Source organism: Drosophila biarmipes, chromosome X (assembly GCF_025231255.1).
Source record: "Drosophila biarmipes strain raj3 chromosome X, RU_DBia_V1.1, whole genome shotgun sequence".
In the NCBI taxonomy this organism is placed as follows: domain Eukaryota; kingdom Metazoa; phylum Arthropoda; class Insecta; order Diptera; family Drosophilidae; genus Drosophila; species Drosophila biarmipes.
In genome coordinates, this window is record NC_066611.1 from 7,568,636 (window position 1) to 7,583,989 (window position 15,354).

Here is a 15,354-nt window from a genome sequence, read left to right on the forward strand (position 1 = left end):
GTAAATTAAGCTTTAATTTCTCTTGCTTTTGTTACATCAATGCCGGCCAGCCACTCCTCTCCCTCTCTCTCTCTGTCTCCCATGGCTCTGTCTCTTTCGCTTCGGCATTCCTTTTCTCTTTCTAATCTCACTTTGCTGTTAATGTCTGCCTGGACAATTAAATTCATTTCTTTTCAGCTGATTTTGCTGTTTCCCATCTCAGCATTATTTTTTCTTCGCGAGAACATAGATATGTACTTACTAATACCATTTGTTATGGTATGTGCACACCTACACAGCAACAAACTCACACATACAGGGGCAAAAAAATATCTGTTGCAATTTATGGCAAAAAACGAAAATATTAACAGAAGGGGAGGGGGAGAAACATCAAAAACCATTTTATGTGCTAACGGAATAACAAAGCCAAAGCAAAAGCCGGTCGTTATGCTACACACACACACAGAGTCACAAAAAGGGAGCCACGCACACGTAAGCACGTATATACACATAAAATGCAATGGAGCAGTTTTTTTTTTTGCTTTTTTCTAGTCCTTTTTGCCGCAAATTCAATTTCCGCGCTTTGTGCGCAGGACTTGGCCACCCACAAGCCACCCACCTCCCCACGCCTCCTACACCCACACACACGCAAGCCAGCCAGGAGCACACATACATGCGCAGTGCAGAGCGCGCTCTCTCGCGAACCTCGCATTTCCTGGTGTTGGTTATAAAAAAAGCTGAGTTCATGGATTGCGCAATCTAGGAAAATCAAAACAACGCCCCACAAACACAGCCAAAGGGCCAGTCACACGTATACGCGGCAGGAGAGCGAATAACGGTTGGGAAAGAGAGCGCGTAATGTGGAGAGCATATGAGAGAGAACATTCTTGAAACTGCATGCACTGAGGAAAACCAGATTTCTTGAAAATAACTAATTTCGTAACTTTTTTTTTTAAATCACAATGATTTTCTAATCTAAGCCTAACTAAATACTAAATTTATTTAAATTTAATTTATTAAAACAAATACTTATTCGGTGGTACCAAATAACAAATTACAAAATAGAAAAATAATAACAATTTTTTGTATAGTACGTAACTTGAAATGCTAGTTTTAATTTTTTTAGTTCAAAACTCTTTTAAGGGATTTGTTGATCCTTATATATAGTTGTTTCTAAAAGTTAATAAAACGTTTTTAATTGTTTCTATAAATGTATTATTATCAGATCAACCTCAAAAGCTAATAGAAAAAATTAATTTTTTATAAAATACCTAAAAATTGAGAAACGAATTTTTTGTATATATCCTTTATTTTCTTATAAATTAAAGCTTCTTACAAATGAAATATCCAAATCACTTAGATTTTTCGGACAGTGAGCGAATGGGTGGTAAAGGATGCAGGACCGCATGGCCACCGGCCGGCAATTGTTGTCCGTGTATGTATAGCATTGTGTCAGAGTTCAATATCCTACACAGACACACACGCGAGCTAGAGGGGGAGGACGATAGGCAGAGAGAGAGAGAGAGGGCAAGGCGGTGCAGGGCGAAAGAGACGGGCGAGTGCGAGCGAGAGGCAGTCGGCATGCAGGTGGTGCTCGTACGTGTATTATCCTTCGCCGTCGATGTGGTGGTGCGCTGCTGCGCTTTTCCTGCTCCTTTTATCTCGTTATGGTCAGGTGACAAAGCGGTCCACATACACGGGCACAATGAACATGGCTGACTATATTGACGAATTGCAGTCCTTTTTATGATATATATTTAAATCAGGTTATTCCATTTATTATATGTAATAAAATAATATTAAACATTTTTTTTGTATAAATGTAGTATAAATCAAAGAGATTTCCTAATCATTTATTTTTTATAAAGTTAAATATAAACAAATTTTTAATAATTTTCTTTTTAAGTTCACGTATTATTATTTTCATAAAGCCTTACTAATTTAAAATATCATTTATTTACTTCAAGTCTAATTTTTTCTCACTGCACTCAGTTTTTGGCTGGAGAATTTTCCTCATTAAACTCGTTAGCTGCATTAATTAACCCCAGACTGGCCGTTTGTCCAATTATGAGACGAGCGGTTTTTCGTAACGTCTCATTTGCCGGCCACCCTTATCGTCAGGACAATGGACAGGAATATATATATGGGATATGGCTATGATAGGGAAAACGCCGCACACATGTGGCGGATAATTGCAGCCTGGAGCTGGACACCCAAATTACCAAACTGCCCAAGCCAAAATTTGTATATTTTAGGTATTCCCTGAAAATAGAAACGATATTATATAGTAAAAAGTCAAATAATTAAAATAGATCTACTGAAAAAAATGGTTATGAGTATTGATACTTATAAGTGTCGGTTTTTAGGCTTAATTTGTGAAAAGTACTATTGAAAAACAAAATAGTATTTTAGCTATGTTCTAAATTCGATTTTTCGGACCTAAAAAATCCGTGTTTTGGCTAGTACAATGCAAGTTACGGTCAGAATGAGGAGTGGGTTCCTTCTTGAGCTCATTGTTTAATTTGCAATCCATTGACATTCAAACAAACCAATTTTTGAAAGTTAAAAAAATAACATGTATCTGAATCCCATTTTTCGCCCTAAATATTCAGTTTTTTGGCTGCCAAAATGAAGCTAAACGTCAGATCGCGGAATGTCATACCACGTTGAGCTCGTTTTTTAATTGACAATCCATTGGCATTCAAACATAAAAATGTTTAACTTTTCAGATTTTTCCAGTTATGATGCACTTTCTTAGCAAAAATGCGAAAATTGGTCAAAAAATACATTTTCCTTAAAGTGGTATGTATCGATAGCATATTTAGCAAGCTGCTCAAAACAGTCGGACTTATATCTGTACGCCTTGATTTGGCCAAACTTCAATTGAAAAACCGTATAAAAATAGCATTTTTGACAAAAATCATAATACTGTATTTTTGACATTTTTTCGCCCTAAATATTTAGTTTTTTGGCTGTCGAATTGAAAATAAAAGTCGGAACGAGGAATGTCATATCTTGTTGAGCTCGTAGTTTAATTTCCAATCCATGGGCATTAAACCCTAAATATTTTTGAATTTTGAGATTTTTAAGAAAAAATTTTTTAAAAAAATTCAAAATGTTGTAAAAAATACATTTTTTTAAGTGGTAGGGTTCGTTAGGATTTTTTGCAAGCAAGCTATCTTGCTGAGCTTGTTGTTTAATTGCAATATTTTGGTATTCAAACCTAAGAAAATTTGTAGATTTTGAATTTTTCGACAAAAAAAAAAAGTTGGTCAACCGCTTACAAAAAATCCAAAAATTTGTATACAAAATTTTTTTCCTTAAGTGATGGGGATCGTTAGCAAATGAATTAAGCTGATCAAATCAGTCAATCTTTTATCTATACGCCTTGATTTGGCTAAGCTACGATTAAAAAACCGGAAGAAAAAATCAATTTTTGACCAAAATCTGAATATTGTGCTTTTAACATCAGCATTTTTTTTTTTTTTGGCTGTCAAATTGTTAAGCTCCTTGTTAGCAAATTAAGCAAGCTGATCAAAAGGTCAATCTATAAGCTGCGTGCCTTGAGTTGGCGAAACTACAATTGAAAAACCGGAAAGAAAAAGTATAATTTTAATAGAATTTCTCGGTCAAAAAATCACTGCTTAGGCTGAATGGCAAGCAGTTTAAAGCGGTTCTCAAAGTATTTTGGTATTTTATTTTTGAGGAATTAAGAGTTAATATAATATAACAATATAATGCATTGAAATTTTTGGTTTAATGAATGAAAGTGAAACGTTTTGCTAAGTAAAATAGCAAAAAGCAACGCTTTGTATTTAATCTCGACATAAAATAGCCAAGTTGAAAACATGACACAATGGGGACCTCGAACTACTTTACCTGACTGCAATAAGAATGGGATAATTTCCAATTCCAATCTCGTGTGCAATTGAATGCCGGGTGCAATGAACCCTTCAAACAATGCCGATCATTTGTAGCGAATTCGGGGTGCAAATTAATTTGATGGCAATCGAAAATGCAGCGCCCAGGGGCGTGGCAACCCATACGCCTATTTCCCCTTTTTCCACATCAAAGGAAAAGCCCTCACAAAAGGGGCTAACGAGTGTAGGAACCCAAACAGAATTGAAAAATGCTTTAAGATTTAACAAGTGCTTTTACATTCTAGTTAATTTTAGTTCAATTTTAATTTTATGTACTTTTTTTAATTACCATTTGTTGCCAACAAAATAAATTATATATTTCATTTGCATTTTTATTAGCAATAAAATATATTATTAATATTAAAATTTTCTTGAAAAGTGTTTTTTAAATATCTTCTTTTCTGGGTGCCCCTCTTCCTTGTCAATTATAAATTCTGCAATTTTCTCTGAAGCCGCTGTCTTTGAAACTGAATTCCCCCCAGGGCTTGGAAAAACGTTTTTCCGTGTTCGAATCAAACCCACCCTCTTTGAGGCTTACACACTGGGATTACACGACCATTTTCTCAGTGTCTCGTTGCGTGTGTGTGTGCCAAAACAAAGCTGATTTTCCAAAGGCACGAATGTGCAAAATTCTAGACGTGAAAACCCCTGCGAAATCGCAGTAATGTCAATAAGTCGCCGGAGCCATAAATTGCAGCGAGCCGGGCCGAAAGTTCAAGATCCTGGTGGACGGCAGCTGCAAGGATAATGATGCTCGATCGCATTGGTGGTGGTGCCGGGCCGTGGTGGTTGGCCTCCCCCCTTTCCCGTTTTCCCCGACGAAAGTGTTACATCACTCGGCAAACGGGAAAATGCAAATCGATTGGTTCTGGTCCTGTTTCGGTTTTTTTTTTCTGCACTTTCCTATTGTTCCCGGGAACGGGTTAGCTTTCCCTGCGAAACGGGTTCTTCGGGTTCCGCGGGCGAGCTGTCCAAAAGTTTTACAACATTTTGACACATCCGTGTATACTTTGGAATTGGAAAATGTTTTACGAAAATTAAGACATATGGCCACATATTCATAACGAAGGGTTGACCTGCGTTTCGGGTCGACTTTGCGTTATGTGCACGGAAAAAAGGGGACCTAAGGGGTTTTTTAATAAAAATGATCACCATACTTTAAAAGAATATTTTTACTGATCCAAAATCTGTAGTTTAATTTTTTTTTAAAGCTTATATTAATATAATTTAATGAATTTAATATATACCTACCGAGGAAGTATTTTATTTAAATTAATACATTATTGAAATTTATATTTAAAATATTTTTATTTTATGTTATATACTTCATTTTATTAATATAATTTAATGATAATTTAATATAATTTAATGAATTTAATATATACCTACCGAGGAAGTATTTTATTTAAATTAATACATTATTGAAATTTATATTTAAAATATTTTTATTTTATGTTATATACTTCATTTTATTATTTAAATTTTTATTATATTGCTAATTGTATTTCCAAGATACCATTAAAATGGTTTATATTTTTCATTTTTCTATAGACCTAAGATCATGAATATAATAAATTTGATATTCTAAAAATAATATCATTCAAAATGCTTTTAAATGTAATAATATTTTTTAAATGGTTAATTATATGGTTAACAAAGTAATCTTTTTGTTGGATGAACCTATATTATTGTAATTTTTTTCCCTGTCAAAAATGATAGGTAAAAATACCTCAAGGCCCAGCCACGCCCCAACGCCCTCTTATAATTTCCCCAGCCGAGCTCAGAAACCGTTTATCTCTGGCTTGCAAAAAATAAAAATAACGAGCACGAAAAGTAAAGCAACATCATCATCAACTCCCATCAAATTAAACGAATTGGGTCAAAGGATAAACAGAATTATCTTCAAGAGCCTATGCAAAAAAAGCAAAAAAAAAAACGCAAGCCAAAGGAAATTCAAAGAAAATCAGGAACAGGGCGAAAAAGTACACAGAGTCCTCAAAAAAAAAAAGAGCGAAGCAAACGGTTGCCACTCGAGCGAAAGGCGCCCAGCCAACCACCCACTGCCGGGCCACCCAACCACCCACTCGCCACCCATCCTTTGCAAAAAACCCCCCAAAAATTCCCTTTACTGTTGTCAAGCGAAATGTTGAAATTTCATTATTTATAACACGGAAGCTGTGTGTGTGAGAGGATTTTGCACATGTGCTCGTGCGAGAGCGAGATGCTGCCTGTGTGTGTGTGTGTTAAGGACTCTTTGCCGCTGTGTGCGTGAGGGGCAAGTGTATCTGTGTGTCTGTGTGCGCCTGATTAATATTCCTCGGATGCAAGGTGCTCTCTCTTTTTTTTCCTCCTCACCTCAACCCCCGGAAAAGGCGGCTCTCTTTCCCTTCCCCTCCTTTCTTCTCACTCTCCCCTTATCTTAAAAAATTTAGGAAAAGGGGAGAGGGAAAGAAAAGCCCAGCCAAAGGGGGAGAAAAACTTTTTCGCCGGTCTGAGTCTATTTTTTAGAATTTATCTAGAAAAGTTGTGACCAATTTGGTTTTAAAATGGATGCTAGATCTTATAAAGGTTTATGGATCCTATCCTATATTATTATATAACATATTAATAATACTTTAAAACGATGCTAAATCCTAAACGATTTATAGATTTTTTCCAAAATTTGTTAAAAAATGGATCTGAAATCCCTTAGGTCCTTTTATATTATCATATTAACTTGTATTTTTATTATTATTATAGGTATGTTAACAGGCTTTGTTTGGAACATTTTTTTTTTGTAATAAATGTAGATTTTAAAACGAGTTATAGATCCTCAAAGAAAATTTTCTACATTATTACCGATGGAATTGAAAACCCCTTAGATCCTTTTATATTATTATATATTATTATATATTATTATATATAAATTAATAATCATCGTTCGAAACCATTTTTTTATTTTATTACAAAAACTTTACAATTTGTTGATAAAAATAAGTGTATCTCTTAAATAAAAACCAAAGAAGCAATATAATTTCTTCTTAATTTACTAGGATTGCGAATTTTCGCCAGTTTTAGCTAATCCCTAAAATATTACAAAGCCCAGATATATATGACCATTAAATCCCACACTTTTTCATGTTTTCCTTGAAGCTCAGACAAAAACATTGCTGGAGTTCTCGTAGGGTGAGAGGCCTGTCCCATTATCTCAGCCTGATATAATTTGCATCATTCACATTGAGTCAAGTTCTTGAACCCCTGCTCAGTCCAACAGCTAAAAGTACACTACAAGTATATTTTTGGTAATAAAATAAATTATTAAAAGAATATTAATTAAATATGATTTCTAGAATTTTAAAATAAAATTATAACAAAATATCTAATAATAACAATCCCTTAGCTTTTGTAGGAAATTTAAGAAGAGGATACCTTTATAGAAGACTGTTTAACACTTCTAAAAAACCTGAATATTTTTTAAAACAAATTTAGAATATTTTTTTAATTATTTCTGCCAGAGCTTGTATTTTTTTTGGGTGCAAGGACTCTTGCCCCACCTCGCCTATCCCTTTTCCGCTCTCTCTCTCTCTGCTCGCTGTCTGTGTGTGCGCCCTGCGCTCTCCCAAAAAGGGTGTGTACCGGCAGGACCTTACGGAGAGACAGAGACGGCCAGAGGGAGCGACAGGGATGCCAGGACATGCAGTGGTGGTAGTGGCCTGCGCTCTCTTTCGTTCCGCCGGATCGCTGCGTCTCCCTTGCACCCATCGCGGCTCTTGGGGGCCGGCGACAAGGATGCAAGGTTACAGGGATCGAGGGATACAAGGATACGCGGCCGGCCAGGATACATGTATATGCCACAGATACAGATACGTGTGCGTAGCCAGCGCGCCGAGGCCCAAGTCCTGACGCCGTGTGCCTCCAGTCGATTCAGTCGTACGTGTTCGTTCGTTGCTTTCGTTCGGTTTTGATTCCATTCGGTTGTGTTTCTCGTTCGAGAACATTCATTTATAATTTTTTACTCCTCTGCACCGGTTTTTGTGTTGTATATATACTTCTATATATGTATGTTCAGTTACGAATTTGTTGTGTTCTCGGTTTTTTACCTAAAACTATAAAAACCCAAATGCTAGAAAAGTAGAAAACTAAAAACTAAAAACTAAACAAAGCAATACAAACCGTGCAATTCCCGGGACTCGACTTCGATAATCGTGCAATATATTATAGAACACTTGGGCAAGTCGCCAACTCACAGGCCCCAGTCCCATTTCCCATTTCTTTCGCATTTTTTTCGAGTGTGTGCCTCGAGTGTCTGACTAGAGAACTACGCCAGATTCAGATATAAGATATATAGTTGCATATACTATATAGCCAGGAAATCGTTGGACAAAGGAGCGTGCACAGGGAGATAGACAGAGAGAGAGAGAGAGAGAGAGAAGGCGAGTGAGCGAGTCGACGCGATTGAAAGTTTTTTTGTGCAATCAATATACATCTATTATATAGTCAGTCCCCCCCCTCGAGCGCACTGTATGACAGTGCTACTTCTCGACCGCACCTCGCTCACCGAACTCCTCGATTCCGCCTCGCCGACACAGCACGTAAGTGGTAAATGCCATGATCTAATCAGGTTTGTCAAGCCGTCTATATTTATTCTTGGCCAAAACGCCTGCCAAAATAAATCGATAAGGGGGCGCCATTGAAAATTTCCATGACATCTTCTATTTGTTTTTCCCTCGCTCTCGTTGCGCTGTAAAAATGGCAAGAAGATACTTCTTGGGCGCCTCCGAACAATTTAAAAAAATTTTTAGAATATATCTTTACAGAAAATACCTCAATGATTATAAAAAATAATGCTTATATTATTTGAAAACCTATAAATATTAATTTTGGAAAAGGTTTTAGAACCTTGGGATGGTAATTTAGTCTATGGCATTATTATTTTAATATATATATATAAAATAATATAAATATTTAATACAATTTTTAGAATTTATTTTTGAAAATATTTATAATATTTTTAAAAAAGATTTAAAAACCTTATGATAGAAATTCAATCTATGGCATTATTAAATATTATTATTAATATTGTTAAACAATATTAAATTAAAAGAAATATTATATAACTGAGATAAAAAAAAATATTATATAATTGAGATACAAAAAACATATCATAACATATCATAAAAAATATTACAAGTATTTTAGCACTTTGCATTTATTTTCATGTTGCTGCTTAAATTCTGTAACTGTAACCCATCTGCCTTATAAATATTTCTCTCCAGAACTCCCCCTATTGTGTAGCAGGGACTCGAGGAGTCATATGTGTATCCTGACCCTCCTCAAGGCCCTCGACAAATGCCAACCGACACACATTCGCAAATGAGGTCACAGATATCGGCGCAAAAGTGTCAATTACACGTTTTTTTCGCTTCTCCTTCGTCGTTTTCTTCTCAGGGGGTTAACCAGGTGGGGAGCTGGGGGTTAAGGGGGCTGTTAGCATTATCCAGTGTCACGCCATGCTGTGAAATTAAAGGATGTCCCCGGCTTGAATCCTGCATCCTTGTGGGCGAGGTGCCGCCACTGCACTTCCTTTTGTTCGCGTTGCCCTTTGTGCACTTTTCTTTTCATCTCGGTCCTCGCCTTCGGTGCACTGCAAGAAAAAATAAACAAAGCTCAAAAATATATACCAAACTGAAGCATTTTATTGACACTAATCAAGAGCTTGAAGAAAATGATTTAAAAATATTTATACTGTCCAAAAAAAATTTTTAGAAACTAATCTTAAAAAAATGTCAAATTTTTTAAAATAATTTTAAAATATTTTTGACTTTAAAAAACTGTTTGGTTTTGACGAAAAAACTTTTAAATTGGAAAATAAATAAATAGAAAATAATTTTTATTAATAATAGTATTATTATTTTATTTTATTATTGTGGTAAAGCAGAAATAATAATAACCTCATTTTTAAAGACAGTTTTTTATATAAACATGATTTTGGATAAAAATAAAGGATTCAAAATTTTGTAAATTGAATATAATCTATAGTTGCAATAGGAAAAATCGGTTTGAACACGACAAATTTCGTGGGTTTAAGGTAAATTTTAATCGGGATAAATATTCTTCCCGATCGGTTATTAATAATAAAATTAAATTCATAATATTTTTGCCACATTTTTATTCGTTTAAACTGCCAGGGTATTAAATCTTCGATTTTTTTAATAGATTTTGGTTCATATCCAACACTTTTTCGCTCAGTGCCTGTGGCTTTTAACCCAGTGTCGCACCTTTTGTCGGGTTCAACGAACGCGGAAACAGCTGTTGGGTGCCCAACCTCATTTGCCGTGCCACGATCCTTGCACAGAGCGAAAAAGGCAACCGCACGGGAGTGGGAAATGTGGAAAAGACACGGGCGGAAAACTGGAAAATCCAGGCCTAAGCCCGAAACACAGGCACAGGCGCACGGGGGTTCAATGAACCCGGACGGGACAGGACATTATGGCAGGACATGCGGCCCGTTTGTTTGTTTTTCGCGTCAGGTTTTTACCCTATTTTCAATGCAGTCCTTTCACACACACACTCACACGCACACACAGATGCCAGAGGCCAGGATCTAGGAAGTCCTTTTTTGCTCTTTCAACCCCTAACAAAATTCCAATTGGAACAATAGTATACAAATCAGAAGGATATTTAACTATTCTTATATGAACTGGGAAATGCACTATTTTTAGTTTTGAAAAATTAATATTATTTTATTTTGGGCAATTAGTTATATTATTATTTCTTTTTTTATAAGTATTAAAATTTATGTATATTCTTTAAAGTAATATAAAGTAATATAAAATTGTTTTCTAAAAATGCGGTGGACAATTAGATTATTCACAACATTTAGATTCCCTAAAATAATTCCTTTTGCTTTAAATAAAACAATATTTAAAATAATAAATATATATTTTTTAAATTAAAAAAATGCAGTTCTCTAAAACATTATTTTTTGTAACATAATTGAAAATTTAAGAACTCATCTCAAAAATTTTAATAAACCTTAAGTATATATATTATAATATAAAATATATTATTAAATTTAAAAAAAATTATGAAATCATTTAGATTTTATATTAAATTAAATATTTATTTAAAATATTTGCTTAATGTAATAGAATACTTTGTATCTTATGTAAAATTTTTAAGCTATAATCTTTGATACCAATGCAATTTCCTTACAGTTGAAAAAGTTATGCACGTGTAAGGCATTTGCCCGGCTTGGTAAAAAACACAGAAGTTACCATTTGACACGTATTTTTTTAATGCGATTCGGCTGCCAGTTGCCTTTGTTCCCAGCCGTCGAGGGGGGCGCCCAATGTGCAGGACTAGCATCTCTCGATCCGTATCATATATCAGGACATTACACATGGGATTCCGTTTAGCATCTACCTACGGCGATTTAATTAAATTCCAAGCCATTAGCCGACAAAAAAGTGGGAGAAAAATCGAGTTGCGTCGCTTTGTTGTTTGATAAACAGATTTCGGCGCTGAGTTACCCTTGTCTGCGGATTGAAGTTGGGGGTGGGGTTGGTGGTGCTCTCTGACGGTGCTCACTGTAGTGGTAAAGGTGGTGATTATGGTGACAGTAGTCACTCGATGTCCTTGCCCAGTCGTGTGTGAAACGCGCTTATCTGGCACTTTCCATCGGGCTGCCAAGCATATTGTCAAATTGCAGGGTCCGCGAAAATGAGATGGCCTTTGAAAAGATTTTTCAGCTAAAAAGTGCTAAAGTGCTAGTGTTATTACCCTTGACAAAAGATTGCAAAAGTTAGCAGCTAAATTACCGCATTTTGTGTGTGAAGTCGAGCGAAATCAATGCGGGGCATATGGTCTTTTAAAATATAACAGGGAGATGCCATTAGCTTGAGGAGAAAAGTTCTCAAAATTGTTTTGTTTTAAATTGAGTAAAATTATTAAAAATAAATATATAAAGTGAAATAGCTCTTAGTCAAATCTAAAAATATAAAAACGTCTTAAAAATGATTTAGATATTTAGGATTTTAAGGTATTAAATTTAGAATTTTTTTTACTTTATTAAGAAAGGCAGCCTTTTTTAACTCCAAATTTTACTATTTTTCAGATTGAGTGAAAACGAGCGAGCAATCGAACAGCCATCATTTATCAAGGAAAAGAAGAAGCGAAGAAAGCAGACAAACGAGGCAAATAAAAAAGAAATAGGAGGAGAAGTCAACAAAAACCAAACACCACCAAATAAAACCAACTACTATAAATTTAAAACATAACGAATAATCATATTCAAGAGGATAACGGATAACACAACTAACTATATATATACGATATATGAATGTATATTTGAAAACCAAAGCTAAGTTCCAGTCAAAGAAAGAGAAAACCAAAAAACCAGCGCAAATTTAGTAAAAGTCAAAACCAAATTATTGCTATCTTTTTGCATTTTTGCAATTTTATAAAAAATAACAGAGAAAACGAAAAAGAAAACCAGTAAAAAACCCAAAAAACCACAACTAAAGGTCATAATAAACTTTAACATTCGGAGAAGCAAAAGCGAAAAAAGTAAACACATTTAGCAAAATTTACTCTTTTATCTAAACGAAAACCAAACAAAAAACACAAATCAAAGTAAAACCTAATTCAAGCATAAATAAAATTTTAAACGTTTTAGACAGAGAACGCTCTAAACTTAACTTAAAAAAGCAAATACATTTTTTTCGCGATCGTAGTTGATCTAAAAACCCCCCAAACCACAAAAAAACCAAGTAAGATCGGCGGGAAAAGGCAGTTGTGCAAAGCGCAGTAGCAAAAAAGGAACTCATAAGATAACCCCGAGAAAGGCAGCCCCATAAGTTTTAAGCGAAAACCAACCAACCAAGCAGTGAGATTAGCTACTAACCAAAAAAGGACTAAATCAGGACAGGATCAGGATGACCAACGCCATGGACATAGTGAAGAACGGCAGTGCCAATGGCTCCGTGGACGGCAGCAATGATGAGTCGCGCACCAATTTGATCGTCAACTATCTGCCGCAAACCATGACGCAGGAGGAGATGCGATCGCTCTTCTCCAGCATCGGTGAGCTCGAGAGTTGCAAACTGGTGCGTGATAAAGTCTCAGGTAATTTGGGTAAATATTAACCAATGCTTCTACGACTATTTTCCCCTTTTTTGACCCTTTTTCTGGCTGTCAACGGTGCATCTGCAAAACCGAATTAAAAATGTAAAATATGTAAAAGATTTTTTCTTCTATTTATTAAAAGATTACCGATCTTTTTCCATTTTCCAAAACTATTTTTTTCATATTGCGAGTTTGCTGATGCATCGTCCACTTCCAGCTTTAAATTGTGAATTTTTAAAGTTCATTTTAGTTGTTTTATAAAAATTACACCATTTTAAGCCTAATTAAATGCTTTGATTTCTTATAAAAATCTTATAGCATTAGTGCTTAATTATTATATTTTTAAATGATTGATACCTTTAAGAATGTTTACCATATTTATATGTAAATAAAAATGCATCATATTATATTATATGAGGTGTATTCAAATCTGGTATATCTGGTATTTTATGTTTTATTAAAAAATTGATACCATATAATAATATTATATTAATGCACTAGTTATTATATTGATTTTTTTTTTCAATTTATATCTAGTATTTATTATAATAATACCCTGAATGTGTTGTTCTATCCCTGACTGTATCATTTTCCGAAACTAATATTTTTCTACGCCCACTTTCAGTCTTGCCAGCATCGTTGACCGCTCTCAACCCGGCACTGCAGCAAGGTATGTACCCCGAAATATTGCCAAAAATAAAAGCATTATCATCTGTCTGACATTTATTTCCGATTCGATTCAGGTCAGAGTCTGGGCTATGGCTTTGTTAATTACGTACGGGCCGAGGATGCTGAGAAGGCTGTGAACACCCTGAACGGTCTGCGTTTGCAGAATAAGGTTATTAAAGTATCATACGCCCGTCCAAGCTCAGAATCCATTAAGGGTGCTAATTTATATGTATCGGGTCTTCCGAAAAATCTATCACAACCAGACTTGGAGGGGATGTTTGCTTCGTTCGGCAAAATAATTACATCTCGTATACTCTGTGATAATATTTCTGGTGAGTGTTGGTCTTGGTATGAAATATGATGGTAATGTAAAAAAATGGTTGATATAATGTCATATGAGATAAAACCATATATTATTATTGAAATATAAAATAGTTATTACATGATATGTTGAATATCATATAATATCATAAAATATCATAATATGATATTATATTATATTGTATCATAACCTATATCATATACATCATATGCAATGTTAAAAGATTATGATAAAATAATGGTTGATATAATATCATATGATATTAAACAGTATATGATTATTGAAAATATATAAAAGAATTATTATATGATATGCTAAAGTTATGTTGGTATATGTTGATATAATATTATATCATATCATCTTATATAGTGCTATATCATATTATATCGTTTTATAGCATATTATATATTATCATATCATACCACAGACCTTTCAAATATACATATTCTATATAAGTTCCGCAATAATAACCTAATCTAATTCCTAGGTCTATCGAAGGGCGTCGGTTTTATCCGTTTCGATCAGCGCAACGAAGCCGAGCGGGCCATCCAGGAGCTGAATGGCAAGACCCCGAAGGGCTACGCCGAACCGATCACCGTAAAGTTCGCCAATAATCCCAGCAATAGCGCCAAGGCCCAGATCGCCCCGCCCCTCACCGCCTACTTGACTCCCCAGGCGGCAGCGGCCACCCGACGTTTGGCCGGAGCTCTGCCCTCCGCCGGTCGTATAAGGTTCGTATTATAACCCCAGACATGGGAGATCTTGATAATACTATATAGGGAAAAAATTAAAAATAATAGGACTCAGGATTACTGCTAACAAATATGATTTACGAAAAGAAAACATATTTTTAAAGCAAAAAAATGCCTCATATCATGTTTCATGAGCTATATTTAAATCTAGTATATCTAGTATTTTATGTTAAATCAGAAAAAATTGAATATAATAAATTTAATATTGACAGAACTTTTTGTGGGCATAAATACTGAGTTCTCTTTGTGCCATAGTGTTATTTAGGCTTAAGAATATTTTATAATTAAGCTTGAAAAAATACTAGTGTCCCATTTCTATTTATACACTTTAAGTAACAATTCCTAAGTTAACTTAAAATAGGTTATTATTTTATGTTGGTGCGTACGTATATTTTGCCATTTCGTTGACTAATTAATTTATACTTGTTATCCAAAACATTTCGTTATTCTTTTTTTCTTTCTTTGTCTTTTATCATCATTTTTAGCATTGGAAAGAGTCCCATGTTAGCGATTAACAGGGGTCTGCGAAGGTGAATTTATTGTACTTGTTCATTTTATCTGTGCGAGTTGCTATTTTGTTAATCCATTTATTTGGCTGAAAACATAG

General features: G+C 34.7%; 1 protein-coding gene across 4 annotated transcripts in view; it reads left to right on the plus strand.

Moving 5' to 3' along the window:
* The window catches only part of LOC108033331 (ELAV-like protein 2), a 31,305-nt gene that overhangs the window by 9,723 nt on the left and 6,228 nt on the right, over positions 1–15,354 (plus strand). For 2 of the 4 annotated variants that reach the window (XM_017107737.3, XM_044092851.2), the window contains exons 3-6: positions 11,995–13,013; positions 13,630–13,674; positions 13,748–14,005; positions 14,483–14,726. In XM_017107737.3, coding sequence (XP_016963226.1) covers positions 12,815–13,013; positions 13,630–13,674; positions 13,748–14,005; positions 14,483–14,726 — 746 coding nt within the window. In that variant the 5' untranslated portion in view covers positions 11,995–12,814. Of the gene's footprint in view, positions 1–7,813; positions 8,471–11,994; positions 13,014–13,629; positions 13,675–13,747; positions 14,006–14,482; positions 14,727–15,354 lie in introns of those variants that run through there. The other 2 variants (XM_017107661.3, XM_050890554.1) reach the window with 2 other exon arrangements.